This window comes from Panthera tigris, chromosome E1 (assembly GCF_018350195.1).
Source record: "Panthera tigris isolate Pti1 chromosome E1, P.tigris_Pti1_mat1.1, whole genome shotgun sequence".
Lineage (NCBI taxonomy): Eukaryota > Metazoa > Chordata > Mammalia > Carnivora > Felidae > Panthera > Panthera tigris.
Window position 1 is genome coordinate 1,459,432 of NC_056673.1, and position 26,943 is coordinate 1,486,374.

Genomic DNA, 26,943 nt, shown 5'->3' on the forward strand with positions numbered 1-26,943 from the left:
ACCTGCCCAGGGACGGCGGAGCGACACCGACTGAAAGCCACGCGGTGAGGTGGCTCACAGGTAGGAGGCAGGTAGGTGAGACGCGCGTGGACGGACGGTCGTGCGGCCCGGCTCCCCTCCCTCTGTCCACACGGCTGGTGCCACCTTCGCCTCCGCTTCCCACTGGACAACACAAAACCCGGCCGAGAGGGGTATCCCGCAAGGGTAGCCTCACGGTTTCATGCCAGAAAGACTCTCAGTTCGGGTTTCACGGGATGCTTTTCTCGAGGGACTTCGAACAGTTTGCCTGTGCGGCCCTAGACACCACGGCGAGTCCCTGATCCGGGGTCCCCGGCCGGTGCCTCTTCGGCGAGAAAGGTCCGCAGAGCGCCGGTCTCGACGGCGCGGTTCCCTGGCAGCTTTTCTTCGCGATTACAAATTTCCCGCCTCGTTACTGGTGCCAGTTTTAACGCCTTGAAATTAGCTGGGGGCTGCTCTTAACGCTTGATGTAGAATTTAAAGCGATTGCGTTTTGGAACTAGAATCCCGTGTAACTCAAGGAGGATATAGGTGTTTTTTAAACCAATTAAAATGTTTGACGCATGGCAAGCCTATAGCACTATTTCCATAGTTAGTATTAAAATTTCTAATTATCAGTAAGAACAGCAGTGACCCAGGGATCAGACGTGTAGCCCTCATCTTGGCCTGTGGAAGACAGACGTCCCGATTCTTAGGGCTTAGGGCTGGTGAATCAAGGACGGTTCACGCTAAACTAGAAAAGTCCACGGTGGCCGTGAGCCAGAGCCCGCCACCCCACTCCCGTGAGCCGGGTTCCCGTCTGCGGGCGGACTCGGGACGCCTCCCCGGCCACTGGCCTCGCCGCGCCCGGGCCGGCGGACTCCGTGCAGCACTCGTGAGGCCGCATGGAGCCCGCCTGCTCGCGGACACCTTCCCCACAAAGGGAAGGAACCGAACCTGACACAGGCACCAACGGCCGCACTGACTGGTCCCCCAGGGACACACGGGACCTACACTGAGAGAGGGAAACGGAAACTAGGTACCTTGTCAACCCAGTCACGTGTCTGTACCGGATGCCTCAGAGACTACCCGGCCCGCCGATGGGAGTTGAAAAGAAGGCAGCAGATTGGTAAGTTTATACTAGATGTCAGACATAGCTTGCTTTATTATTATTTTTCCACTGATCCAGTAACTAAACTAAAACAGTTTTCGAGAGTAGACGTGCCAGTTCAGCTTAACCCTGGTACCTGCGGGCCCACGAGACGCGTCCGGGCGGCAGAGAAAGTGCTTCCGGTCTCTTGTGCTTTTCCTTTAACCTCGGCTTCCGACCCAGAGAGCGCCCAGCCTCGCTTTCAAGCCCTCGCGGTTAATCCAGCCCCCGAACCGGTCTCGTCTGCCGCCGTCGGGCGCACTCGGCAAGCCTCGGTAGCATCGGCCTCCGACGCGAGAGAAGATGGCAGGAGAGAGACACACGGAGCTCGGAAATTCGGTCACTAGCCAACGGCCTGCTCTCAACCTTCGTATTTTAATATAAAATATCCGTACGGCAAACGACACGTCTGCGTGCTAGCTGGGGGCTGTTACTGGTGAGCGCCGGGCGACGGGAAAAGGAAGCGCTGTCTCCGGCATCGAGGAACGGAAAAGGTCATTCCAAACGCGACTGGGCTGTTGCTTTAAAGGCAGGGACATCTTACAGCAGCACTTCCTCTGTCACCCCCGAGGCCCGTTCCCGTCCGTCAGCGTCCCCGCGGGGAAGTCCTGCTCGCGGCTCCCGCGCCACGGCCTTCTCCCGCCACGGGTGAGCCTCGCTCCTGTCCTCCTGTTCTGTGACTTCTTCAGTTAAGAGTTAAAGAGTAATTAATGTTGCTCTAAAGAGGAGTTAAAAGCCCAGGGTGCGGGCCACGTCCTGCGGCGGGTGTCATGTCTCCGGGAGCTGGTTGATGTCCGTCAGCTTGGTGTCGTTGAGAATCGCCCGGATCCTCTCCAGGGAGCCCGCCTGCCGGATTCGCTCCAGCTGCACCTGGGGGGCGACAGCGAGTCAAGTGCGTGGCCTCCTGCCGGGCCCGGCCCGTTGGCTCACCGAGACCGGTCACCGCAAGAACGAGCATAGGCGAAAGACAACCCCCCTGGGGCACCCCGGGGGCTCCGTCGGTTAGGTGTCCGACTCTCGATCTCACAGCTTTGTTGGTTCGAGCCCCACGGTCACCGCAAGAACGAGCACATGCGAAAGACAACCCCTTCTGGGGCACCCCGGGGGCTCTGTCGGTTAGGTGTCCCACTCTCGATCTCACAGCTTTGTTGGTTCGAGCCCCACATCGGGCTCTCTGATGACAGTGTGGAGCCAGCTTGGGATTCTCCCTCTCCCTGCCCCTCCCCTGCTCATGCTCTCTCAAAATAAGTTTAAAAAAAGGCTAACCCCCCAGAGCTGTGTCCGGCAGGCCCCGTGAGGGGCTAGGACCACGGGGAGGGGGCGGAGGCTGGACCCCTGAGCCCCAACACTGTACAGCTGAGTCACAAGAAAACACAAGAACCCAGCTTCGAGGGTCCGGAACGATACACTGTCACTGTAGGTGTCCGTCGGGGGACCTAGGGAAGGGAACGCAGGGGGCACGCGGTGCTGGGGACGAGGAGCCACGGTACTTCAGGGACCCCAGGACACAACACGTAAAAGGCTCTCGGACAGAGAAACCAAGCGTAAGGACGGGCCCGGCGGGAGGGGTGTCAGCGGCACGCCGAAGAGGGGGCGCTTTGCCGGGAGACGGGCCTCGTGGCCAGTGCCACCCAGGCGTCCGGCCCGCGGGGTCGTGCGTCTGCTCACGCCTCTACCCCGCAAGCTACCGGCGGCGTCGAGTCCGCGCCCGGCAGGTTGCCGGGGGTCCCCACGTGCCTCACCTGCAGGGTCTGAGAAAGCTTCACAAAATCCCTCTGTACTTGCTCGCTGACGTCTAGTTCCGTCTGCAGCCTCTGAGCTTTGTTCTTCTCCTCAAACAGGAGCTGTTCCACAGTCGCCTACAAAATACGAGTTTTGCCTGAGAATTAACGCCAAGGAGCCGCGGGTCCCAGTCCTCCGGGACAGCCAGGGACCCGGGGGAGGGGTGGGGTCCCCCCCAGCCCGTCAGGCTCCCTCCGCGGGCACGGCCGCCGGCGGCCTACGAGCTTGCTCTCGGTCGCCCTAAGATGGCCAGAAGTGAAAGCCAAGCCCCCCCCCCCCCCCCCCCGCCCCGTCCCACCGCTCACCCTCACCCCTCGTGGCCCGGGGACCACGACTCATCATCAAAAGGCAGAAAGCAGCTGCTAAAATCTGGAGCTTTCCCGGCAACGTGGACAGAAACTTCGGAATTAACCAGGACAATCCACACACCCAGAAGTCTGCACTCGGAGGTGTGACCCTGCGGCTCCAGGGGACCCTCCTAGGAATCCTGCCCCATGGTCGAGCCCACGCACTGGGGTTGTATCTGGACTCCCCTTGGGTGGCAGACACTGGGGAGGTCGGGCTCGCGGAAGGACGCTGTGACAGGAGAGCCTCCGGCTGCGGGCGGGGCCCGGGACACGGGCGTGACCCGACTCCAGCAAGGGCGTCTCGTCCTCCTTCCGCAAGCGGGGAGCCTCGGTGGCTCTCGGGGGCCCTGTGCTGAGCTGCGGCGCTCCTCCCCAAACAGGCAGGATGTGACTCCCTGTGCCTGGCACGACTGTCACTAAACGATCAACGACAGTGTCACCTTCGCGGCCGTCTCCTTCCTCAACTGCTCTCCCAACGTGCTCTTCGTCTCCTGAACACTGTCCAGCTGCCGAGACTTCTCTCTCAGCGACGACTCCAGCTGTGGCATAAAGACGGACGCGGGACCTGAGGACCCGCCCGGGGCCCCCGCGGCCCTCACCCCGAGGGCCTCCCAGCCGCTCCTTGCAGCGGGACCTGGCCCGACCCTGGTTTGTCGCTTGTGTCCAGCCAGGGGGTGCCACCGCCCCCCGCCGGCCGCCCGTGGGGTGAATGTGACATTCGTGACACTCACCTGTCCTTTTTCCACTCTTATTCTTTCTAGTTCGGCTTTTAGGCTAGAAACGGAGGCTAGAAGGGAAAGGGAGCAGCGCCAGCATTTACTGATTACTTTGCACATTCACGTTGTTTTCGCTTACGCCCCTTCCCCCGCCACCTGCGGCTCAAACTGAAAGGGGTCAGACCCTGATCCCGGGGAACCGACGCCCTTCGACGACCCCACCGGCCGGCAGCGGCCTCGAGCCCAGGCGGACGCAGGGTGGCGCGGGCCGTGTGGACACCAGACGTCCCCGTCGAACTCGGGAGGAGGGGGCGGTGGCCCAGCGGGGCTCTCCTGACACGGGGCTCTTGGAGGGAGGGAGCGGCTTCCGGCGTTAAGGCCCAGTTGGATCTGGATTCGCTCGGGACGAGTCACAAGTGAGGACCCTTCCTCCACTGCTTCCTGCCCGTGCCCGCGCGCCGCAGCCGCCCTCACCTAGCTCTTCCTTGCAGTTTTCTATCTCCAGCTGCAGAGTCTCTTCCAGATTCTCCTTCAGACACTGCTCCGCCCGAATCTGCTCCTTCAGGAACAGGATCTCGGCCTTGAGCTTCTCCTCCGTGTGCTCGGCCGCGGTGCGCACGTGCACGATGCTCTCGCGGTAGCTGAGGGCCAGTTCCCGCAGCGCCTGCACGGGGGACACGCGTTACCGCGCTGGCTGGCGGGGCGGCCACGCATCTCCCGCGACCGGAACTTCGGGGGTTTCGCGCGGTTCGCTCGCCGCGACTCGGCGCCAGCTCCCTGGGGGCAGGGGGCTCGCGTGCTCCCGTTCGGCACAGTGCAGATACGACCCTTCGGGCCAAAAACGTGCCCCGTGGACCAGACGGCTCTCCCTCCCAACGGTCTCCTACACAGAAAAGTAAAACCGTTCCTGACGGACAGCGTGGGGGTCACCCTGAACGGCCAGGGGCTTCCACAACCAGCCGGGGGAATCTGAGGGGAGGCCGGGGGTGAGGACCGGACAGGCGGAAACTCGGAAGCCAGCGTGGAATCGGGGCGGACCGAGCGCGCTGACTGGCTCACGTACTCACTCGAGCGCTGCGCGAGGCCAGGGGCACGGACAGCGAAGAGCGGCTTTCTAAGGTGACCAGCTGTTCTTCCAGAAGAAGTTCAGTTGACACCTTGTTCCCCTAAACTGAGTTTTCTTCTTTAAAAGAGTTCAAGTATTTCCTAACGCTAATGTAAACACTGGGATTAATCTTAAGCTACCCACCAGAAGTACGTAAAATAAATACCAGCAGTAAAAAGAGGAAGGAAAAAACGATGACAAAAACGTCCTAAGATTTATTCCTGGGGCAGCTCTAAGAATCACGGCTTACAGGCTACACTGGTTACATCCTTGGAGCGTTCTTGGAAGTTGTTCTAAATCTAGGAATTCCAAGTCTGGAGAGCTTGGAGAAGAGGGATCCCCTGCCCAAAGGGACAGCTCGGCAGAGGTGAAAAGTGGCCAAGAGCACAAGCAGACAGGTCCCCACGCTTTCTCGGCCGAGATCAGCCACCAGTTCAGAAAGGAGAGCGAGCGCCCCCGGAGCACCGGTGACCTGCAGACATGATCGGGAGGGCAGGGCGCACGCGGCGAGGGCGGCAAGGCGCCCAGTGAGTAAACAGAAACGAAAACCAGAAGTTGGTTTTTAAATAGTTCTTAGTATTAAAGGGACTAAAGTGGCGCCTGGGCGGCTCGGTTAAGCATCTGAGTGTAGATTTCAGCTCAGGTCACGATCTCCGAGCTCGTGAGATCAAGTTCCCGCAGGGGGCTCAGGGTGACAGCACAGAGCCTGCTTGGGATTCTCTGCCCCTCCCCCCACTCAAGCACCTGTGCGTGGGCGCTCTCTAAAGAAGAAGAAACAGAAATGATCTGGTCCCGCACAAGGAACTCACAGACCGATTCGGCTAAGGATTCTTGGGATGCTGAGAGCACGAGTGACAGGAGAAAAGCCAGGCAGGCTGCACCTTCTCAAAGATCAGAACTTTTGTGCTTCCAAGTGCACCATCGAGGAAGTGGGAGAGCGCGTCCACGGGACGGGAGAAAACGTCTGCCGACCATTCACCCGGTAAGGGACGTGCATCTGGACCATATACTGAGCCCTCATCACTCAACAGTAGAAAGCGGCCAGCCCAACTGAAAAACGAGCAAAAAGAGGGGGCGGGGCGCCCGGGTGGCTCGGTCGGATGAGCATCTGAGTCTGGGTCTCCGCTCAGGCCTCGCTTTCAGGGTGGTGAGTTGAAGCCCTACGTCGGGCCCTACCAGCGCGGAGCCTACTTAAACCAAACGTGAAAAATAAAAGCGGAAGACCCGAATAGACACTCCTCCGAGGATGACCGACGAACGCGCAACACAAGGAGAGGTGCTCGGTACCGGCCGTCAGGGGCGGCGCAAATCAGAACCACGGCGGACGCCGCTTCGTGCCCACGGGCACGACTGGAGTAAAAGCGACAAGCGCCAGCGAGCACGTGACAAATCGTCACACGACTGCCGTGGCCCCGCAGCCCCAGTAGAAATAAACAGGTCCGTCCACGCCCAAACGTGTACACGAACGTTCACGGCAACATCATCCGTAGCCGTCCGCGCGGGGGAGCGCCGCCAGCAGCCAGGCGGAGAAACAAACCAAACGGCCCTCCGGCGGCCAGTGGGAAGGGCACCCGGGCCCCCCCTATGTGGAGTGCGGGCGAGCCTGGCGCGAGTGCCCGTGTGGAAGCCAGACACAAAAGTCACAGTCCTGGCAGCACAACAGGTTAGCGGTTGCTTCTGGCTGCGGGGGGGGGGGGGGCGGGGGGGGGGGCGGGGAGAACGAAGCGGGGGATAAACACGTTCTGAAATGGACTGTGGTCACATCTGCGAATACCCGAAAAACCGCTGAACTGTACACATTAAACGTGTGACTTCTTTCGCATGTGATTTATATATTGGTAAAGCCTGTTTTTAATACTTAAAAAAATTTTTTTAATGTTTGCTTATTGTTGTGAGAGAGAGAGAGACCGAGCACAAGTGGGGGAGGGGCAGAGAGAGAGGGAGACACAGAATCCCAAGCAGGCTCCAGCTGTCAGCACAGAGCCCGACGTGGGGCTCAAACCCACGGACTAAGAGATCCTGACCTGACGTGAAATCCAGAGTCCACTGCTTAACCGACTGAGCCCCAGGTGCCCCGGTAAAGCCTGTTTTTTAAAAAAACCGGTAGGGGCGCCCGGCCGGCTCAGCCAGCGGAGCGTGCGGCTCTCGATCTCGGGTCGTGGGTTCGAGCCTCGCGTGGGGTGTAGAAAGGACTTGGGAGTAAAGCCTTAAAAACTAAGAGGAAAGCACAAGCTAAAGAAGCGGTAGCCACTTCAGAACGTACGAGTCCTGCGTCCGCACGGCGGGGGACCAGTTACCTCTACGGTGTCCGGGAGGATGAAGTTCTCCGCCTGCTGCAGGGACGTGTGCAGGCTGTGCTTCCCCTGCAGGCTGTCGTTGTCCTTCTGCAGCCGCGCCAGCTCTTCGGACACCCGCTCCCGGGACTGCGTCAGCACGGCCTGACACCGAGACAGAGAAGGTGAACCCCGCGCTCGCGGCCGGGCGCCACCAGGGCGGACGGCGGCGGGTGCAGGGTGGAGGCCGGGGAGGCGCGCGGAGAGCAGCCCCGGGGCCTCCGTGTGGACTTCACGCGGACTCGAGGACAGAGGTGCGAAGGGAGCATCCGGGCTCGCTCTCCACGGTCCCCACCAAAGGCTCCGAGTGGTGAGCCCCCGGCCCACGTCCCCGCACCGGACAAGCGCCGCCGTCTCTGCTGGGCGGAGGCGGCGGAGACCATCACGACTTCAACCAAACCGAGCGTGAGCCGCAGGATGACTGTCTCCCCCGGCGCGTATTCGCCACAAGCCCGGGGACCGAGCCCCGCCTTCCTCCCCCACCACACACGTCAGGAGCACAGAGCACGGCCCCGGGAGCCCAGACCCTGGAAGAGAGCACTCGGGGATCTCCGCGTGGGGGCTGCAGGGACGCCAGGCGGCTACTCTGCGCGCTGACCGCGACGCACCTTGAGGTCTTTAGGGAGGCCTCGCGTCAGTGAAGAGTTACTCTGAGTATGTGATAAAATCCTACAAAAGTGCTGCGTTTCTGCTCATTTTTAATACTGAGGCATTTAACTTACATGACGTACAAACGTGGAATGCTCACTCCTCCGACATTTATTAGCAGCTGCCTCTCCGTCTGGGCATTTTGCTGCTTACCGGGACATGGAGACACAAGACCGACACTGTGCCCCAGAGAAGCTCCCGGTGCAGCGGAGGGAGAACCGACCCTGACCCGGCCGAGCTGCAGGTGCGGCCAAAGAGACGGGGAGCAGCAGGGATGCAAGGACGGGTGGGGGGGGGGGGAGGCGGGGAGCACAAGAGCATGGCCCAGAGAGGGCAGCTGCTGCGTCCTCAAGGACACATAGGCTGCTGGCTGCTGGCGGGCAGACAAGGTCTTGCACAACCTGGCAGGTTTTACTTGCACTGACTTCAGACCAGACTCAGCCGCGCTTCGGGCTCGCTCCTACCCATTCACAACAAAATACCGGCGTCCGATCGCTGGCATTTGAAAGAAGGGAAAGAATCAAATGCATATATTTGCTTACTTTCGTAACGAGAAAAACACAAGGATAAACCAAAAGTAAGTTAAAATGATCGTACGTGGGAGGGGGCAGGAATGGGGTGAAAAGATTAGAAAACAGAAGAAATCTGAGTGTTTGCAAGCTTGCACAGTTCTGCCTTGTGAGCCGTGCTGGGTGTTCAAGGAAAAGTGAATCCAAAAATTAATACAAACAGAAACCAATAGAGCTAATTTAAGTAACTTTTAAACACAGTACTCAGACTGTAAATCCCTGGCTGGGATACAGTCTAAGAGCCAAAAGAACCACAGAGAAACCCTGGATTTCGCTTAATAATTTTGCAGTTGGTGGCCGTGTTAACGGTCCTTCTGCAACAATTCCGTCCCCACCTTGACCAAGCGGTCACCTTCACATCACCGATAACGGGGCACCTGTCAGAACGTGCGCCTCGCTGCCCTGAACTCCCGCTGAATCCGTTCATCTCCGGGCTGTTCTTGCCCAGAATCTAGCCTGAATCCAATCACGGAAACAATCAGACACGCGATTCTCCCAGGCAGCCGGTCTGGACCCTTCAAAAGTGTTAATGCCATTAAAGCCAAAATCAAGTGGTGACGGCTGGAGATTAAAGGAGAGGAAACTGACAAGACATCCTGGGCTGGGTCCTCCATCAGAAAGTCAAGGTAAGAAACTGGAACCACCACTGAAAACCATCATGGACTCTGGGGACAACGGTCACGCCTCTCTGTGCTGAGAAGATGTGTGTGGACGCACCCGGCAGCGCCTACTTACAGCGGCTCAGGAAACACGGGTACGTGTGTGGACGAAAAGAGTGACATACCACTGCCACGCGTGTGAAAACGTGGCAAAATATTAACAACTGGTAAATCTAACTGAAGGTTTTCGGAGTGGAGTGTTCATTCCGCAAACCTCTCGAGGCTGAAATCTTTTTGCGATGTTAGGGGGAAACGCTAAGATCCCAACCCCTGCCATGTCTGCGCTTCTCGGAAGGCGCACCAGAAATTGAGTTTCTTGCTCTCAGTGCAAGAACCTTCGAAGGTAACCTCCTGAAAATGGTTCCCGGGACCTCAACCTCATGCAACACTCCTCCAGTGTCACCCACAACACACTCGCTTAAAGCGGAATCCACTGGAAAGTGTTTGCGAAGGCAGCCGGGGCTTAGAGGGCACGCGGGGAAGAGTTGAGGGAGGACAGAGAGGAGCACTTGTGGGCATCCCCAGTGGTTCCTAGGCAACGACTATGATCTCGAATTCTCTGAGCACTGAAAAGACCCTACACTCCCCCGTCAGTGACCAGAAGGACAGCTCCTCACGAGACCAGGGCCAGAATTCAGGGATCGCCTCAAAGGCCACTCGGCTGCTGACCCAATGCCGATCAGAAACAGCATCTCCATGTGGCCAGAGGCGTCTCTTCCCCGTCAGGAGGTGGCTCCGTGGGATCACTATGAAGGGCCCTCAGACGTAGGCTCCGACTCAGGAAAAGCACGAACCCAGCACATGGAACCAGTCTGGGGAGAAGCGAGGCCCAAATCTGGGGGGCTACTCTGCAGGGGTCCCAGCCAGCCCTTCGTCAAGAAGCTCTCTGCTCCCAACCCCCTCAGGGCAGACGGCCTTCTGGAAGCTTCTCCATGCCGTCAGGATACCTGTGAAATGAACCGGACTGCTTTAAATAAACGAGCTGTTAAGGAAAAGTGCAGGACTGTTCAAAAACTCCATCTGTTGGGCTTTGGGAGATTTCGATATTCAGCATGTACTTGGAACCCACAATTAAAGGTTAGTCCAAAGTTTACTCTGTTGAGGTTTCCGAAAGCAGAAAAGTAAAGCAAGTTAAAGGTAAGAATATGTTTTGGTCACGAAGGCAGGTCTGCAAAAGAGCTGCACCTTCACATGACCTTGTCTGGTACAGATGTCACTTAGGCCCCGGACAACGGAACAGTGTAACCACCTGGCCAGGAAGGTAAAGTAGCAGAGAGGATTTCAAGACAAAACAAAAAGGAATATATTTCACATAGTTAACGTTTACTGAAACACTGACTTACCATCTGTTCCTGAACATCCCTTTTTGCCTGGGAAAACCCCTGCTGTAAGTCCTCAAGCAAGAGCTCAGACGCTTGGGCTCTTTGGACAAGCGCAGAGATCTTAAAAGAAAAAATGCACACACAGAAAATAGTCAGGAACCTGGTTATTCTGAAACTAACCATCCCATCCCTGCTCGTCTGCTGCCCAGAACTGACGCTTTATTCAATTATCGTGACCCACTCTCATCTCTATACCCCAGAAGCGCATACACCTTCCGTGTCTCAGACCTTCCCATCACACAGGGGCACCAACAGCTCCCGGGGCCGCACACACCGTACATGGACAGACAGCACAACAAGGACCTCCAAACACAGATGTTAATTAATACATGCTACCTACTTTACTCTTAAAGGAGCCTTAAAAAAAACTCAATAAAAATTTTGAAACTCTGTCCACACACAAAAAAGCAGCATAAAGCTTAAATGAATCTTCTCTGAACTAGCTTTAATCTTCCAAGATGATTTACTTAAAAGTGAGAAACACATGATTAACATTACCAAACTCTGAACTCTAATGTCTATTTATTTTTGAGAGAGAGACACACACAGAGCACGAGCTGGGGAGGAACAGAGAGACAGAAGGAGACACAATCCAGAGCAGACTCCAGGTTCTGCATTGTCAGCACAGGGCCCGACGCGGGGCTTGAACCCACGAACCATGAGATCATGACCTGAGCCAAAGTCAGATGCTTAACCAACTGAGCCACCCAGGAGCCCCTAAACTCCCTGAGAACATTCATGTGAAAGTTGGTGACTCATACATAATAATCAAAATACATTTGTTTAGACGTTTAGTTTTTTAATGTATTGATTTCTTTTGAGACAGAGCAGGGTGTGTGTGGGGGGGGGCAGAGACAGAGAAAGAGAATCCAACAGGCCCCGCGATGTCAGTTCAGAGCCCAACGCGGGGCTGGAACCCACGAACTGTGAGATCATGACTTGAAATCAAGAGTGGGACACTTAACCGACTTAGCCACCCAGGCTCCCGTGTTTAGGTGTTTACAAAATTATCATTGCCAGAATTCTGCTGCCAGTAGTGGCAGATTGGGTCATGTGAACCAAACCTCCTTTGAGAATTCAGAAAACCAGACAAAAATATGAAAGGTATCTACCCGAAGGCACCAGAGAACAAAACAAAAGGAATCACAGAGCCGAGGACCAGAATCAGGACCCCCGGAGGGAGGGTGGAGCAGAGCAGCGTCTGGAACAGTCCTCTCTAGAAGCACGTGCCGGTCCCAAGAGAAACAGCGGACACGGGAAGCTGAGCACCCCACGACAGAGTGACAACAGAGAAGAGTCCAGAACCCACGATGCAAAGGGACCCTGGTAAGCACACTGCACTTTGGACTGGGTCCCCAGAAGGCTGCATCCTAGGGTAAGGGAAGAACTTAAAATAACCCAACCTTCACAAGTTCAGAAAACGTCAATTTCTATGTCTGGTTTGGGTGGCCCAGGATTGTTAGCACCACCAGTTCCTTGCCTCTCATCAGGAAAACGGCTTTATGTTATTCCAGCATATTCGCATACAGCGTCAAGCACACAAGAAAAATGCACAAAGAAAGGACAAGAACAAAAAGAAACAAAACCAAAACAGGTAACAGAAACACCTAAAATGAATCCAGATGTGTGGATTATTGGAGACAGAGTTTTAAATTAACTATATTTGACTTGTTCGGAGATTTAAAAGACAGAATTTAGAATTTCCAGAGAACTGGAAACAATGGAAAATAACTAAGTGGAAATGCTAACTGGAAAAAAGAATCAATTAAATTAAAAATTCAATGGATGAATTAAACAGATTAGACCCATCTGAAGAGAAAATTAGTGAACTGTAAGACAGATCTGAAGAAAATAAACAAAGACAAGAGATGGAAAACACAGAAGAGGCTTAAAAAGCCATATAGATTAAAACATGAAGGTCTCACATGTATAAACCTTTAAAGAAATATGGCCAATGGAAAAACGACCAGGAGAGCAAAAAATAATTTCCGTGTAACTTCACTCCTAGATATCCTCCAGAGAAACGAGGCCACACACCCACCAAAGACACACAGAAGCATTAGAAAACGTACTCGTTCACAACAGCCAGAAACTAAATACAATCCAAGTATCCCTCAACTGCAGAATGGATCGAGCACCGACATCCAACTACTGATACACAGAGCAACACGCAGGAGTTTCAAAGAATCGTCAATCAACGGCCAGACGTGAAAGGTTCCGCACGACAGGACTCCATTGATATGAAGTTCAAGAACAAGCACTACAAACAGTGTCAGAAGTCAGAATACCGCCTGCCTCTACGTGCAGGCAGGCCAGGTGTTTATTTAGAAAGCGCATGAGTGTACTAGAAAGTTCTGCATCTTGCTCAGGTGATGATCACCCTGGTTACGTTTTTTCACATGTTAAAATTCATCCAATTTTACACTTGAGGTTTCTATACTTTACGTCTAGCTTGATAAAAGCAAGGTTTTAAAAGACTCATAATGGCTTATGATGTAAGACATCAATTCAGGAATCCAAGAAACCCTGTGAACTCCAAAAGCAGGAGAAATATGAAAAAAAATACACATAGGTACAGCACAGTAAAACTGCTAAAACAAAAGCCAAAAAGAACATCCTTAAAATAGCCAGGGGAAAAAATAACATTATACCTTCAAAGAAGCAATAGTAAGACTGACAGCTGACTTCTCGTCAGAAACACGAAGCCAGAAGCAATGAACAGGAACTTCAAAGCGCTCGAAGAAAACAGCGTGAGCGCTCGGGATTTCACAGCCAGCCAAGTACCCTTCTTGAAGGTGGAAACGTAAGAATCCATCTAATGGATAAAAATACGAGAGACTGGAGACTTCCGAGATGGACTAAACCCACGGTGGCCTTTCTCTACGCTGATGACTACAGACTCTGGATAAATACAAAGGGCAGGGACCCAAGGACGCTGAACACTGAGCAGAAGCAGAAGGTGTAGAAAAGGAAGTCCAAGCGGGAAGAAGCACCAGGATGGAATTTACCGCTCATGGGGCAGGGGGGCGGCTACTTCCCGGCAGCAGAGCAGCTCAGCGGACAAGACTCCACCGACCACAGCACCAGCGCAGGGTCCCCACAAGCTCAAGAGCAGGGGTGCGTTCTCAGGGAGGAGGGTGAGAGAAAGGGTCCCCGCACAGGTCCCACACCCGCCCCTGCGCTACACAAATGAACACATCCGAAGGCTTTGCAAAGACGTTGAAAACCAAGCTGGTGTTAAAGCACCACTCACAGGGGTCAAGTCACAACCTGCTAACTGAACTTAATCAGATGAACAGAACCCTGAGTCGCACACACAATATCCACAGCTCCCAGGATACAATCTAGGAGCACGTGGCATGGAGAGAATCAGGAAAACGGGCCCCATTCTCCAGGGAGAAGGAACGCACACACGCCGACCCCATGACGGCGCGGGGGAGTCATCAAAGGCCGTGACGCGGATATGGTAACTGTGCTGCGTGAGGCAGAAGTAAATGCTTTGAAATGAATGAAAACATGGTTCTCGGCAGGGAAATAAAAACTTAAAAAAGCAGCAAATGAAACATTTGCTATCAACCACAGCACGGAAATTGGCACCAATGGAAGAGAGTCCTGACCCTGACCCCCCACACATACTCACTTGATGAGTGACAAAGGTGACCTCGCAGAGCAGCAGGAAAAAGGTGATCTCACTAAATGTACAGGAACTGGCTATCCATATGGAAAACTTAAATCTTTACCTCACCTATAGTATAGACATAAAAGTCAGTTCTGGATGGATTTCTAGATAGAAACGTGACTATATACTGAACATATATGAAACGTCTTTATGATCCCAGGGCAAGAAGACATTCTTAAAAAACAAAACAAAACACACAGAACAAACATCAGCAATCATAAAAGACCAATGGGGTGTCTGTCTCTGGGTGGCTCAGTCGGTTGGGCATCCAACTCTTGATTTTGGCTCAGGTCATGATTTCACGGTTTGTAGGTCTGAGCCCCCCATCGGGCTCTCTGCTGACAGTGCAGAGTCTGTTTGGGATTCTCTGTCCCTCTCTCTCTGCCCCACCACTATTCGTGCTGTGTCTCTCTCAAAATAAATAAACTTTAAAAACAAAAGATCAATAAATCTGACTACATGAAAGAACTTCTGTTCAAAAAGATACCATTAAAATACTGAAAACATAAAGCACTGATGAGAAGACATTTGTCCCACATATCACCAAGAGGCTCTAGTAAGGTTATGTAAAGAATGTCTAACAAATCAGAAAAATAACCAAAAACAAATAAAACCAAAATAGACGACACAATAGAAAAATCAGCATAAGGCCTGAGAAGGAACCACACACACACCGACGCCCCGTGGCCGATAAACACCAGAAACGCTAAGTACCCGCAGCGGTCATCAGAACTGAGCCCCAGTGCACCACCCACCCACCCAAATGGCTACAATTAAAACAACAAAACGAAGTCACTGGGCCCCAGGAATCACTCCCACGCGCAGCTACAAGCTGTGGGAAGCTGGCATCGTCACCTACTGGAGTTGAACACAGCTTGGACACTGACCCAGGCCGTCCGCTCCTGGCATCTACGCAGCGGGAGCACAGGCCACCGGCCCGACGCAGACCTTTCAGAGAACAATTACTCCTAATTCCCCAGAGCCGGAAACCGGCCCAGCGCCCGTCAGGACGGACAGACTGACGCACGGGCACAAAGGCTCAAGGAGAACACAGCGTGGCCACAGGCACCGGGCCAGACTCTCGGGACGCGCGAGGAGGGACGGGGACAGGAACACGCACCACCGACCCGACGGCGTCGAAGTCAGGACGGGGGTCGTCCCCTCTGGCGAGGGGGAGGGGGGGGGGGGTCCCGGGGCCCTGGCCCGGGTTCCATTACGCGATCTTGGCGGCGCTCACACAGAGGTTAGTTCCGGTAAGTTTGCTAGATCTGTGTTATGTTTGAGAGTTTTCCGTTTGCACGCTTTTCAACAGTCAGAGCATAACTGGGATCGCTCCTGTCAGGAAGGTGTTTTGTGCAGCAGAAAAAAACTAGTAAAAATCAAAGAGGAAAGGAGAACCCGAGCCTGACGACATTCACGAACCAGTTACTGCCCAAGGTATAGGTACAGATGTATACTTTTTTAAAAGAAATCTGTAAATCGGCAGCAGAAAAAGGTCAGTAAGAGGTCTTCGCTATCTGGGGACGAGAACCGCCGGGTCTCGAGGCCGAGGGTGACACACGCGTGTCCTCCGCGGCGAGCGCGCGCACCTGCTGGCTGCTGTCTTCCGCGCTCCGCTTCAGCGACTCCTCCAGCTCCTGCCGGTCCCTCATCGCCTTCTCCAGCTGGTCGTTGGCTTGCCTCAGCATCACCTGCAGCTTCTTCACCTGCGCGATTTCCAGTGCCAGTTAGAAGAAAGTACCGGAATTCATTCATCAACATAAAGAAAAAGCCCTAATTCCAATCGTTTTAAAACTCTCAATCTCATCTTTGTTCTCCCTGAGAAACGGCACAGATTTGCCAATTCAGAACGAATGACCTCACGTGATGACCGCAGGGCGCGGTACGGCTCACCAGCCACTCTGCACGTGGTGATCTCGCCCTGAGTCCTTCCGGCCAGGGCCCCGCCCCTCGCCCTGGCCCATCCTCTGCCTTCCCGTCGGCAGTCGGCACTTTCACTATGAATCGTCTACACTAAAGTCAAAACACGTTATTTCCCTACTTAGAATTTGCAACCTCGGCCCAAAGTCTTCGGGGTACAATTCAAGTGCCTCCACCCCTACCCCGCCCCTCCGGGACCTCAGCCTGGCCTCCCTTCACCAGCATCCTTCCTTCCCCTTCCCTCCAGCCCCACGCCGCCCCGCCTGTGAGCTGTCCGTTCTGCCGTGCCCGCCGGGACCCGAGTACCCTGGACCGGCGAGGGACCTGCACGGACAAAGCGTCAGCACAGTGCCCACCGAAGGGACCGGGTGGTACCAGAAGAACTCCTCTCTTCCTCCTACGGACTCTGGCGAGCCTGCTGTCCCGAGGTCCTACGTTTCCCCAATGCTGCTGACGAGTCGCGATCAGACGCCCAGACAGGCGCTTGTCACTCTCTGCACGCCCCGTCGACCAAATCTCAATGTCTGTGACCCCATAAACTAATCTCAACGGAGGCACACGTTTCTGACAGGGAGTAGGCGGTAAGCGATGAGGATGCGCCCCTCTCCCACCACGTCGGGAAGCGCGTCCCGTCGGCGACCACGCCGGGAGCGCGTGCCCCGCGGCGCTCCTGCTCCTGCTGCCCGGGGGCCGAGCCCCCCGCGTGGTGCCGGGCGAGCTGGGCCGGCTGGGCTCCGGTGTGCGCTCACCGGAAACAGAAGTGACGCTGCACGCACCGGGCCGCCGCGCGTGTGACGCGGATGCACTTCAGGGAGCGGATGGGTGGGAAAAGGCGCTTCCCCTCTGCGCCCCCGGCGCCAACCCCAGCCGCCCACCCGGCCGAGCACACCCACCTGGTCTCGGGTCTCGGCCTCCTGAATCTGAATCCCTTGCAGCTGTGTCTCGTAATTGGAACACATGTCACAGCGCCTGCCGAGCTTGTTTCCGGCGTTATGTACCTGAAGGCACCAGAACGACGTCTTACCAGGCGGAACGAGGTGCTCCTACGTCGTGTACGTGAACACGTGCACAGCCTGACCCGTGTCACTCCGAGAACGACACGGGGGAGGTGGCTTCTGCGGAGACTTGCGGCAAGAAGCTACGATACAGGGTCCCCAATTCGAGTATGATCGGAGACCGAGGGACCCACCTCATAACCGGGTGGCCAAGGGCCGCAAAACACAAGGCAAGAGGCGCCAGGCCGGGACGCTCACAGCCTAGGTGGGTGCTGCCGACCAAGGGCGGGGGGGGGGGGGGGGAGGGAGAGGTGCGGGGAGGAACCAGCGCCCCCTCCCCCCCCCCCCCCACCGCATGCAGGCAGCCCCAACGCGAACCACCCGGAGCGCCCTCTCTCGCGCGTGTTCCACACGAGGCCGTGGGGAGCGGTTTCTGTCAGGCTAGTCAGCGATCCCACTCATGGAGCCACAGCTGCTCACAGGGACGGGGCCCCGGGGAAAGAAAGCACTAGAAGTCACAACACCTGGCCTCTGACCCACGTCTCCCTGCTCGGAGGAGAAACCCAAGCGTTTCTTGTGGCCTGAGACCAACCCTCACCTGCAGACTGGAGACAACGTCATCACTACCCAAGGTTCGAGCAGGCAGGGCGGGGGACGGCGGGGACGGCTCCGTCACCTCCGAGGCCACGTGCGAGTGCGCACGGACACTTCCGGCTCCCAGTCGTACGTCTACGTTCGCCAACGCTCGCAGGAGGCAAGTCAACCTGTCCGGTATCCCACCCCCTCCTCCAGCCCTCCCGCGGCACCAAGTGCCGACAGCATGGGTGCTTTGCACGTCCAGGGAGTGAGCAGGAGTCTGCCAAGCGAACCACATCCGGGCTGTGCCAGCGTAAACTCGGCCATGCCCCGGCTTCAGGCGGGACACCGGGCGGAGGGGGGTCACGCAGAGCGTGACTAGAGGCCCCTGCTCTGCCACGGTCACCGGGAGCAGCGGGGGCGCAGCGTAACAGGCCGAGGACGCGTGCGCACGGCGACCCCAGGGGTGCCTCTCGAGTGAACGCCAAATCCCAGAGCTACCCGGGAGCCCTCCAAGCGGACAAGAGGGCAAAAGTCAGAGGGCGGCTCACCTCCTTCTGCAGGAGATTCCACTCTGTCTCGCTGACTAAGCGGTAGCCGCTGGGGGACACGTACGCACTCTCCACACCCTGGGTGACGCTGGAGAGGAGGGACGCGGTCTCTTCCTGCTCTGGTGTCATGGCCTTGATTGCTCTTTCCTGGTCTTTGGTTAACATAAACCCACTTGGCATCTGCAGCGACCCCAGGGAGGCGGTGTCGAAGTTCTCAGACACCGAATCCGCTCCCACCAACGGCCCAAAATCCGACTCGTCCAGGTTTCCAGCAGACTTTGCCTTGTAGTTGCAGCCCAAAGCTTTGGATTGCAGCGAGCCCGAAGGCCCCAGGCTGTCCGTGGACTGTGCTCTCCTGAGGCCGTCTTTAAACGTGTCGCCGTCCGATTTACTGAACGGGTCTCCAGACGGCAACAGCAGGTCTGCGTCTAAGGAGTGCACGGAGCCGCGGGTGCTGTCCAGGCGCTGCTGATCCTGAGATGGGAGAACGCACAGCGCCCAGTTAGACGACCCTCTAGACTCAGAGAGAAAAGCCACCGTACACGTTACGTGGGACGATCGTTAGCACGCTCCTCCACACGCTCTGAACATTTACTGAGTGTCTGCTACATGCTGGGCACGAACCCAGGCACTCGGGACGACTGCAACCCTCACCTCGACGTGTTCACGGTTTCGTGCAAAAAACTAACAAGCAAGCGGGCCATTAGAACGCCCTCGGTAATAAAATTACAGGCCAGAGACCTGTGCTGGATGTTCCGGGGCCTCAAGGAGGGGCTTCGGCCCAGACGGAGGGGGTCAGGGAAGGGCTCCTTGAAGTTCAGGGTCAGGTGTGCTGAGTGGGAGGTGCCTGCTGCATATCCACATGGAGATACCCACCCGATGGACGGACGTAGTCTTTAGAGGCCGGACAGTGACCACCATATAATGAGAGAGCGTCCACAGCAAATCAGAACCCCTAGGAGGAACGCCGAACCTGTCCACTTTGGGGATGGACAGAGGAAGGAGTAGCCTAAGTAGAAGGGAAATGAGGAGAATGTCGTGTGCCGGAAGATGTGATCAACACATCAGATGGGGTGCGCTTGTGAAAGGAACGAGACGCAAAAGGTACCACGCTGTGTGATCCCATCCACGTGAAACACCTGGAACAGGTGAGGCCACAAAGGCTGGAAAACAAGTCAGTGGTTGCCAAAGGCTGAGGGGAAGGAAACCGGGCAGTGGCTCCTTAGTGGATGTGGGGTCTCCTCTGGGGGGATGAAAATGTTTTTTTGTTTGTTTACGTTTCGAGACCAGACTGAGATGTTGGTTGCACAACGCTGTGTAGGTACTTAAATGCCACTGAATCGCGCACTTGTAATGGCTAATTTTACGATGCGTGGATTTCATCTCAATTAAAAACCGCCTGGTGCAGCACATTCCCAGGTCAGAAACGCACACAGTGCTTCCAGACCCAACCGCACAGTTACCGGGAAAATCGGAAAGCGAGAAAAAAGTCGTAGGTTTTTCTTGAAATTCAGTGTATTCAATTTAAAGGACTAGTCTTTATTTTAACATAACATCCTGTCTACTTCTTATCGTTTAATGATTTTAAGTTGGCTTATTTATTTTGAAACAGAGTGCAAAGGGTGGGGTGCTGTCAACACAGAGCCCAACACGGGACTCAAACCCACAAACTGTGAGATCATGACCTGAGCCAAAGTCAGGCACTTAACTGACTGAGCCTCCAAGGCGCCGCTAAAAATGCTTGTGACCTTAAATTCGGCAGTTCTCTCCCCGAAGGCATCAGTAAGTCCGTGATGATTTTTGCCCAGGGAAGAGTTCCATATAACGGCAATATGGTATCACTTACAACGATCAAAGCTCCCAGACTAGTGAAAGACAGAACCAATCTGGCTGTTAGTCTCGCAATCCTCTTTCTGATTCTCTGTATTTTATGATGTTTTGCCATGTGAGGACCTTGCTGGCCAGGCACAGACCGCCCCTCCAAACTACCTAGTGCCTCCAATCAATAAAAACTCACCCGTGAACACGCCTCTCACATACACCCGACCAGCCCCGTGTCCAGCCTCCTGTCCCTACCCTTTTCACGCTTGCCTCACTACAGTAAGCCCATGCTCCCCTCACCCTGAAGCAGCACGGGGCCAGGTACCCGAACTGAGGACAGACGCCACCCCAAGGCCCGCCACACCGTGCACGCCAGCTGGCCTTGCCTTCCCTCCAGGAGTGTCAGAAGCGGCTGCGACCCAGGACCCCTCCCCACAACCTGCTCCTGCTGCCTCACGACCGACTCGGATGGATCTCGGGGGGCTCTACCCGGTGTGCGTGTCACAGGGTCCCTAGAGACCGTGACATAAATTTCTCTTTCAATGGCACTGACCTTTAAACCTGGGCACAAATCCACGAGTATGGCCGTGAGAAATTACGGAATATTTGCACCCCGAAATAGCGCCGGCCGTTAAATACCGGTTGTGGGCAAACGTTAGCAGCATGGTATCAGCTGAAACCTTTACGATGGATTTCAGTGAAAAACAATTTACACAGAACATCACGTCCAGTTGCAAATGGGCTATGTTTAAAAAGCAAAAATAGAAACACATATATGTTAACTTTGGAAATGAAGAGAAAGAAAGAAGAGGTACACACCAAAACGCCAGTGGGGACTCTCTCTGGGCAGGAGGGTCACCTACCGGCTCTTTTTGTTTCAAAGGACCTGTCTGCACTTTGCAAGTTTTCCGCACCGAACACACGCTACTTTCGTAGTGAGAAAAGGACACTCTAATCCTGAGGCTAAACACAGGAGGTCCCACAAACTCCAATTGTCTTCAGCTAGAAATCGAGGTCCTTCAAAGCAGCACCGACTAACTTTACGTCCTCAGGTGAACATGAACCGTCAGGACACAAGGCAGGTGCACTCGGCATTCAAACCGCAAAATGCCAGCCCCGAGAGCCGAAGGTATTGAAGAGCCAGGAAATAGTGCTGAGCGCAATACATACTACAGACCAAAAGGGACACAATCAAAAGACTTTTGAAAAGCCTCATTGTAAACGACAACAAATAAATCTCCCTTTCCTGTTTTCCTGCTCAAATATTTTCTGCGAAGTCTGACGTTCTTCAAACGTTCCTGCACACGGATACCACATGATACTCGGCAGGACCCGGAAACAGAGCCCTTCTCCTGGGAGGCAGGCTGTTAAAAGGCACTCGGCAGAATCAGACCGCTTGGTTCTGTGTGTGCACCCCAGAATGAAGACAGTGCACAGCAATTACGTCATGCTTCTCAGCGTCCATTAGGGTGTTTTCACTTAAAAAAATGAGCAATCCATAAACACGGAGACAGAAGCCACGAGGACGCAGATGACACACAGCCAACACGAATCCGCACACGATCCAGAAGCACAGTCCCCGTGACCACGGCACCACACCCTCTCTGTCACCCTGTGTCACAGGCCAGGAAGGAGGGGCGGGGGGCAGCACGAACAAGGGTTGTGGGCATGGACGCGGCGTGGGGTCACCCAGCCGTGAAGGCCCTGCCGTGGCCAGCCAGGGGCTTCACTTTTACCCTGGGCGGGAACATGAGCCTGTCCCCTGCTGACGCGGGAGATGGCCGAGAGGACCCAGCGCCCAGAGAGAGGTGGGAGCCAGGCAGCACCCCAGGAGAGGGAGCCCGCGGCGCACAGGGCGGCACGACGGGACAGCGAGTGTGGCCACAACCGCGCGGATGACCAGGCGCTGTGGCACCCGCGCAGGATCTGCCGGGGCACGCAGGGGGCAGCGGGTGGACAGGCCGCGGACTGGCCACCTGCGGAGGTGCCCGCTGAGGGGGAGGGGTGTGTCTGCGCGTGCGAGCACGGCCCCGGGGCCACAGGAACGCCTCTGTCCACCTTGGGGCTGCCCGCTCCACCTGACGCCCCAGCCGGAGACCTCAGATCTGCTAACACGGGGGGACGTGCCGTAGGGAGTTCAGTGTTTGAACACTTCACACGCTCTCTTCTAAACAGAAAGCTCAAAGTATTAGCAACATTTAACATTCACATCAGAAAAGATTTTACAGTTTTATCATGTGAAAGTTTTCTCCTACGGTTTTAATTTTGGAACCACAGGGAAAGAGAACGTCTAATGACTTCGGAGATGGTGACAGAAGCCACCACGCGTCTCCAGGAGCACCGCCTAGGGTCTAAAACAGACATAAACACTGCCGTCTTGTCGAATGCCACGCGACGAGCTGCCTACGTCCTCCTCGTGAAGGACGCACCCGACGCAGGAGAAGCAACACGTGGTCATACCACGTGCGCAGCGACCCTGAGGGCAGACTCACTGTACCTCCTCGTTTGACAGCTGGGCTGCAGATTCCTCCTGCGCTAACGCGCACACCACTGGCGCCTTCACCTCCTCCTCGACCTCTGCTTTTTTATGGTCCTTCCTCTTGTTCAATCTCTGTTGTTCATCTTCCTCCTGAAAGTCACAGAAAATGCATACGTGCGTTACCCAGGCGGTCCACACCTAACGATCCATACGGTTCTTTAGCCACTCAAAACAAACAAAGAGCAAAGCCTTACGAGGAAACTGGACACTGAAGCCTGTTTTGGGATCGCATCTAAGGGTATCTGGTCAGAACAAGGTGTTGCAATACTAGAGGCACAAAGAAGGAAAGCCCGTCACGAAGACAAACCAGGACACAGGTTCCAAGAAGAGTGTGCACGTGAAAGAAACACGAAACAAACCGCCCCCTCTTCTTCAAGAGAGAAAACGTACATGAACAATTCTCCGGGTGATGAGAGAGACTGCGAGGGCAGGACGCAGCCATCAGAAACACGTACAAATTTACGTGGAACACACAGGAAGGCTTGAAGCTGATGTGACAGTGCGCTCGACAAACATGAACAGGCTACCTCGGTGCCCCAAACGGCCTCATGGGAGGGACAATCACAACACAGACAAGGACGGATGAGGTTCTGCGGCACAAAAGGACAGTCTCATCGGGAGGAGCTAGAACCGGGCCCAGAAGCAGGTCAGCCGGGTCTGGAAGCGGCAGTGACAAGAGCCTGCCGACCGCGTGAGAGCGGTAAGCAAGGGTCCCGGGAAGGCAGGCGGACGGGGCAGTGTCGAACACTCTCCGGGGCCGAGAAGACACAGCTCGGGAAATGAGAGGCGAAGACCGGGGCAGGGAGGTAGAGATCTGCCATCAGCCCCCACCTCATCCGGAGAGTTCTGTGTTCTGATACCCATACCGCACCCAGCTCTACATGTAAAACCTTAGCACGACGCTGACATGTGGAAAACCCTCCGTAAATGTTAGTTAAAGGCCTTAAGTGACTTGGACGGTCTTAACGGACAGCAGGAGGGCATGGTTAGACCTGTACTTTAGAATCTAAATCCTCAGGGTGGCTGTGTCTGCACAAAAGAAGGATGAGTCAGAATTAAAAGAAAAGACATTTTATGGGGCGCCTGGGTGGCTCAGTCGGTTGAGCGTCCGACTTCAGCTCAGGTCATGATCTCACAGTCTGTGAGTTCGAGCCCCGCGTCGGGCTCTGTGCTGACGGCTCAGAGCCTGGAGCCTGCTTCGGAGTCTGTGTCTCCCTCTCTCTCTGCCCCTTCCCTGCTCATGCTCTCTCTCTGTCTCAAAAATAAATAAAAAACATTAAGAAAAAAAAAATAATTTAAAAGAAAAGACATTTTAAGGACGGAACATCTAAAAACCAAAACCCAACCCAAGTCACACAAGGTCACTTGAAAGCGGCTCACGGTCCCTAGAAAGCTTCCACGCGGTTTCCCCGGGGAGGTATTTGCACCCACGCACAACGCACTACGGGGCACCAGCTGCACTGCTACCAGAAATGGAAAAGAAACAAAGACGACGGGACCCGCGTGGAGAGAGCAGGGAGGGGGGTGGCGCGGCGCTTAGCGAGGCCGACGGCTGCCTGCGGGAGCAGGTGCCCCGCCACGTGGTGAGGAGAGGAGGCCGTGGAGTGCCTCTGCTACACGCCTGCGCGACACGAGCCAACCCCAAGACGCCCTAAAACACGGCAGCGCCCGGGAGGCGGCCTCCCAGGCGACGGCTGCGGATGACACCCGGTCGTCCCCAAAAGGAGGTGACCGGCAGACTTTATCGCTTTGCCTTTGCCACAAATTTCTTTGGCAGGAGATGTATCTGTGTACTGCTCGTGTCGGCTCAACAGGTTTTAAAGGTAAGGAGAAAAGAGGGTCTCGGGCGCGCGGCCCGCCAGGCTCCGGCTTTTTCAGGCCGGTCCGCCCCTCCCTCCCCACGCGGTCCCTTCCGGTGCGGCCGCCAGGGCCATGTCAGAGAGACGCGGCCCGGACAAACCTAGTCCGGGAGCCCTGGGAGCCCCGGACAGAGCCGCACAGAAGGCTCTTCTCGGAAGTGCGCACCGTTCCGAAGACGGTGGTGGCGACGTGGGCTCTGGGCCCCAGACGCGGCCATTTCCAAAGCCGCGGACCCACACCCCTCCGCCCGCCGGAGCTGCTCCGACTCCGCGGTCGTGGGGTGGGGGGCGGGGGTGCCGCTCACCTGGTCTCTCCTCCGCAGCGCCTCCACCCGCCGGAGCTGCTCCGACGTGAGCACGACCTCCATGCGCTGCATGTCCCTCATCAGCAGGCGCTGGGACTCCAGAAACTGGTCGTTGGCTCTCTGCCACGTGTGCTTCAACTGGTTGTGTTCCTGTCGCTCTTGTTCCAGGAGCCGGCACACTGTCGGGGACCCCCAACCAAGACACCGAACTTGAACGGCAGACCGTGCCCGCGGCACGGGGCCGCCAGACCGGGTCTGGCCGCTGGCCTGTCCCGCCGGGGTCGGGATGAGGACCCAGGGCCGACCGGCCGTGGGACACACGGCAGCTGTCCCGCCTCTCCCAGAGCAGACCCTCCCCGAGCCCCCCGTAATGGCGGCGTGGACGAGGGGCCCCCGTGCTCAGGAAGCGCTAGAAACCCTGGTTAAACGAATCTTTGAAGGTTCCTTTCCTGCAGGACCTGGAGCTCGGCCTCTCCAGCGTGTTCTCTCAGAGGAGCTCCCAAGTTCACGTGACCGGACGTCCCTTCCCACACCACTCACCGCACACGCGTGCTCGGGAACGCGCCGTGGGAACGGCCGCTCCGGAAGCCGAAGGCACAGTAACCACTCCCCAGCGTCCTTACACACTCACTGATACACCTATCACCCAGAGACCCGCCCTGAGCCCGGGCCGGCCCTGACCGCCCAGGGTCAGTCACGGGTCCCGTGTAATGGCTGGTCCTGCCAGTACTCGGCGCTCGGCCGTCTTGCACCGACGAACGAGCGGGTGGCATCGCCGTCACTCAAGCCACAAACCCGAGAGAACACTCGTACTGCTTTCTCGTCTCGCCCCAACACAGCCCTCTGTGACCGTGCCAGGTGACGGCCAGCCTCTGCCACCCGCCTCGGACCAGCCCTCACGGCTCAACCGGTACGCTTCCCGGCCTGTCCTCCGGACTGCTGGCAAACTGAACTTTCTGAACCGCACAACTTAAGTTACCACTCACAGTTTAAAGCCCAACAGAGAGGCCAAGCACGAGGCCCCATACTGTCCAATGCCACTCAGACAGAAGTCCAGGACAGGCAAACCTGTAGGCACAGAGAGCAGACTGGCGGCTGCCAGGAGCTGGGGCGGAGGAGGACACGGCGAGCGACTGGGAACGAGCACGGAATTCCCTTCCGAAGTGGTGAGAATGTCGTGGAATTAGCGGTAACGGCTCACACCACACCTCTGTGAGAACAGACTTTAAAAGAGCCAACACCATGGCATGTGAATTAGGTCTCCATAAAGCTGTCATTTAAGAAAAACATTTGAAAGAAGCTCGTTCCTGCCCACAGGCCAGAATCCGAGTCCCTGGGCAGAAGGCGTCCACGACCCAGGTCACGTCAGCACGTCAGCCTCTCCCATCACGTCTTGCCCTGCTGCCCTCACGTCCTAACTTGGCCGGATCTCCTCCTTCGCCTTGTCACACCACGTGCAAATGGCCTGGGACATCAAGTCCATGTCTGGCCACCTGACAAACACCCACCTCTCTTTCAAAGCCCCGCTTTACAACTTCTCTTAAGAAGCTCACCAGTGGCACTGCCGTCTCCAAGCCCAGCACCCGTGACCGGCCACAGCGGTAACTCGGTGGCATGGCTACTGTCCCCAAGTCAGGCTGCAGGCTACACGGCCGCTTGACTGTTACCGGCCTTCCTTTCACTGACCTACGATTTTTGGTGTGAGTCCCCTTACTCGTTTTAATGAGACTGTCAAGGGGACCGTTTAAATGGAAAGCCCTACTTCTTTTGGACATTTTCAGAGTTTGCATGTCTTTTCGACGGCAGCAGCACATGAGAAACATGCTTCCAGAAAGCCAGAGACTCACTCAAGCTTTGGGTCATATTCATAACGTTTTGTGAGATAATTCCGTAGGCCTTTATAATTTCAGCTTTCCACTCCCGGGGGAAAGAACGGACTCATTCACAAACCTAAATTACTGGTGGGAGAGCTGTATTTCCCAAGGCACTTGATACACTTAAAAGTGCCCA

General features: G+C 55.8%; 1 protein-coding gene across 4 annotated transcripts in view; it reads right to left on the reverse strand.

Annotated features, from left to right (window-relative positions):
• Positions 1–1,095: 1,095 nt before the first annotated feature.
• The window catches only part of RABEP1 (rabaptin, RAB GTPase binding effector protein 1), a 100,024-nt gene continuing 74,176 nt past the window's right edge, over positions 1,096–26,943 (reverse strand). For 2 of the 4 annotated variants that reach the window (XM_042965998.1, XM_042965999.1), the window contains exons 7-18: positions 24,934–25,112; positions 22,728–22,859; positions 18,410–18,883; positions 17,181–17,285; positions 15,957–16,073; positions 10,650–10,748; positions 7,395–7,535; positions 4,467–4,656; positions 4,008–4,063; positions 3,717–3,815; positions 2,890–3,006; positions 1,096–2,017 (exon numbers count right to left, since the gene is read on the reverse strand). In XM_042965998.1, the coding sequence (XP_042821932.1) occupies positions 1,916–2,017; positions 2,890–3,006; positions 3,717–3,815; positions 4,008–4,063; positions 4,467–4,656; positions 7,395–7,535; positions 10,650–10,748; positions 15,957–16,073; positions 17,181–17,285; positions 18,410–18,883; positions 22,728–22,859; positions 24,934–25,112 (1,811 nt within the window). In that variant the 3' untranslated portion in view covers positions 1,096–1,915. Of the gene's footprint in view, positions 2,018–2,889; positions 3,007–3,716; positions 3,816–4,007; positions 4,064–4,466; positions 4,657–7,394; positions 7,536–10,649; positions 10,749–15,956; positions 16,074–17,180; positions 17,286–18,409; positions 18,884–22,727; positions 22,860–24,933; positions 25,113–26,943 lie in introns of those variants that run through there. The other 2 variants (XM_042966000.1, XM_042966001.1) reach the window with 2 other exon arrangements.